The 2,712-nt window shown below is 42.0% G+C and overlaps 1 protein-coding gene across 1 annotated transcript in view; it reads right to left on the bottom strand.

Moving 5' to 3' along the window:
* The window catches only part of LOC110036121, a gene marked incomplete at its 5' end in the record, with an annotated part of 2,862 nt that extends 565 nt beyond the window's left edge, over positions 1–2,297 (bottom strand). Inside the window, one exon of the mRNA XM_020740486.1 lies at positions 2,242–2,297. Coding sequence (XP_020596145.1) covers positions 2,242–2,297 — 56 coding nt within the window. The remainder of the gene's footprint in view (positions 1–2,241) is intronic.
* Between the last annotated feature and the right edge of the window lie 415 nt (positions 2,298–2,712).

Here is a 2,712-nt window from a genome sequence, read left to right on the forward strand (position 1 = left end):
TCTCACTTCTTTCTCTCACTCAGCTTGCCTCTCACTTTTACTCTCCCTCTCTCTATCACTTTCTCTCTTTTACTTTATACCTCTCTCCCTTCATCTCCTCTATTTTTTTCTCACTCTAGGTTTGTCAATCTATTCTCCTGCTTCATCTTTTCTCTCCCTCCTTCTCCATCTCGATCTGTCTCCCTGTTTCTCTATCTCTCTTATACCTTCTCTCATTCTCTCTATCTTTCAATCTCTCTCTCGCACTCCGTCCTCTTCTTCCTCTTTGTTACTTGCTTTCTATCAATTTCACTTCTTGCTCTATCTCTCTCTCCCCACTCCCTCTTTCTCTATCTCTCATCCCTACTCCACTCTAACTCCAAACACACCTCCAAAACCTCTCAAGAATTATCTTTAATCATTCTTCTCTTTCTTCCCCTCCAACCCTTTCTTTAACTCTCTCTTTTTTGCTTCCTATTTTTACCCATTCGTCCTGCCCCTCTCTTCCTCACTTTAACTTTCTCTCCCCTCCTCTATATCCCTCATTCTCTCAATCTTTCTTTCTTAGTTACTTTATCTCTCTTTTTCTCTCTCAAACCTCTCTTTCTTATTCTATCCCTCTCCCAATCTCCCTACATCTCCCTTTCTCTTTTCCTACTATCTCTTCTTTCCTCTCTCGCTCTCTCTCACTATCTCTAATGCTCTCTCTCTCCCTCTCTCTCACTCTCTCTTTATCTATTTACATCTCTTGGTAGCAAGCGTTATCCTTTCTTCCTGCACTGTCTCTCACTCATTCTATATCTTTCTCACTTCCTCGCTTCTTTGTTTACATTTCTTGGTTGAAAGAGTTATACTTTCCCCCTGCACTGTCTCTCACTCATTCTATCTCTAATGCTCTCTCTCTCTCCCTCTCCCTCACCCTCTCTTTCTTTATTTACATCTCTTGGTAACAAGAGTATCCTTTCCCCCTGCACTGTCTCTCACTCATGCTATATCTTCTCACTTCCTCGCTTCTTTGTTTACATCTCTTGGTTGCAAGCGTTATCCTTTCCCCCTACACTCTCTCTCACTCATTCTATATCTATCTCACTTCCTCGCTCTCTCTCTCTCACACACAAACACACGCTTGCTTTGCCACTCACCTACTTTCCCTCCCTTTAGGTGGATACCTCTCCCATATTCACTTTACAAATTTTTACCGAGCACTTTTTTCTATTCTTCTCTTGCTCATCCTTACATTCTATCTCCCTCTAACTCTCTCACTTGCTTCTGACTCTCTCTTTATCTACTCCCTATTCTCTCACTCCCTCATTTGTTCCCTCCCTTCCTCTCCTCTTAAGATCTCTACTTCTTAAGATCTCTACTTTGTGGTCCTTTGTGGTCCTCTCTCGGTCTCTTGTCCTCACCCAAATTTTTTCTTTTATTTCCCTTTATATTGTTCATATTTCTCTCGCGTCTTCCCTCCCACTGTCTTTACTCCCATTCTACCCTCTATCTCTCTCTCTCTCCTTCTCCCTCTCTCTCTTTCACGCTCCCTCAACCTTGTTCTCACCTTCTCTCCACCATATCTATAACATTCTCTACATTTTTCCCTCTCTCTCATTCTCTCTTTCAATATCTCTTTATCTTTTTCCCTCCCAAACCTATTTTTGCTCTATTTCTCTTATTATTTATTCCTCTCTATTCCAATCTCACTAATTTTCTCCATCCCTATTCTCTCTCTTCTCTATCTCTATTCTCTCTCTTGTCCCCTTTCATGCCCTCTCTCCCCCTCACTAGATCACTCCCTTCCTCCCTCACTATTGCTCGCTTCCTATCTAACTACCTCTCACTCCCTCTCTTCATCTCTATTTCTCCCTATATCCTTTTTTTAATTATTTTACTATCTCTCTCGTCATCATTTTCTACCCTCGCTCTTCCTTCTCCTCCCTCTCTCACTCCCTCTTACTCTCTCTTCTCTCTGTCAATCTCTGTATTTTTATCATATCTTTCTTATTCTCACTCTCTCTCTTCGTCTTCTCATTCACTCTGATCCTCTCTTCCCTATCATTATCTCTTGCTCCTCTCGCTCGCACCTCCCTCTTTTCCTTGCTCTCTTTCTCTCTCCTTTAATTGTTATGTTTTTCTCTACCACTCCTCCCACTCTCTATCACTCTTGACCTCTCTTACCATTCCTCTCCTTCTCTCCTTCCTTCACTTCATCTCTCTTTTTCTCTTACTTTCTCACTCTCTCACTAGCTCTACCTCTCTCCCACTCCCTCTCTCTTCTCTCTCACTATCGTCTTTCTTTGTCTCATCTCTCTCACAATTTCTTCCTCCTTTCTAGGCTCAATCTTCATTTTCACTCCTTTCCATTTCTAGCTCTATCCTACTCTCCCTATCTTTCTCACTCTCGCTCCTTATTGCTCCCTCTTTCTCTTGCTCTCTCTCACTCTCTCCCTTTTGTTTCCTCTCCATATTTTTCTCTTTCAATCTTCTCATAGATTCTCCTTCCTTTTCTCTTTTCTGCCACACTCACCTTTTCCTCTCACCCCCTCTCTCAGTCTACATTAATCTCTATTCACTCACTCTTTCTCTTTGTCAATAAATCTCTACCTAACTCTCCATTTACTCACTCTTTCTCTCTCTTTCTCTCTCTTTCTCTCTCTCCCATTATTCTTTATCTCAACCCCTCTCCATCCCACACACTCTCTCAATATTCTCTATATTGAGTGAGAGAGAGAGGCGGGAAAG

Source organism: Phalaenopsis equestris, unplaced genomic scaffold, assembly GCF_001263595.1.
Source record: "Phalaenopsis equestris unplaced genomic scaffold, ASM126359v1 Scaffold202822, whole genome shotgun sequence".
Lineage (NCBI taxonomy): Eukaryota > Viridiplantae > Streptophyta > Magnoliopsida > Asparagales > Orchidaceae > Phalaenopsis > Phalaenopsis equestris.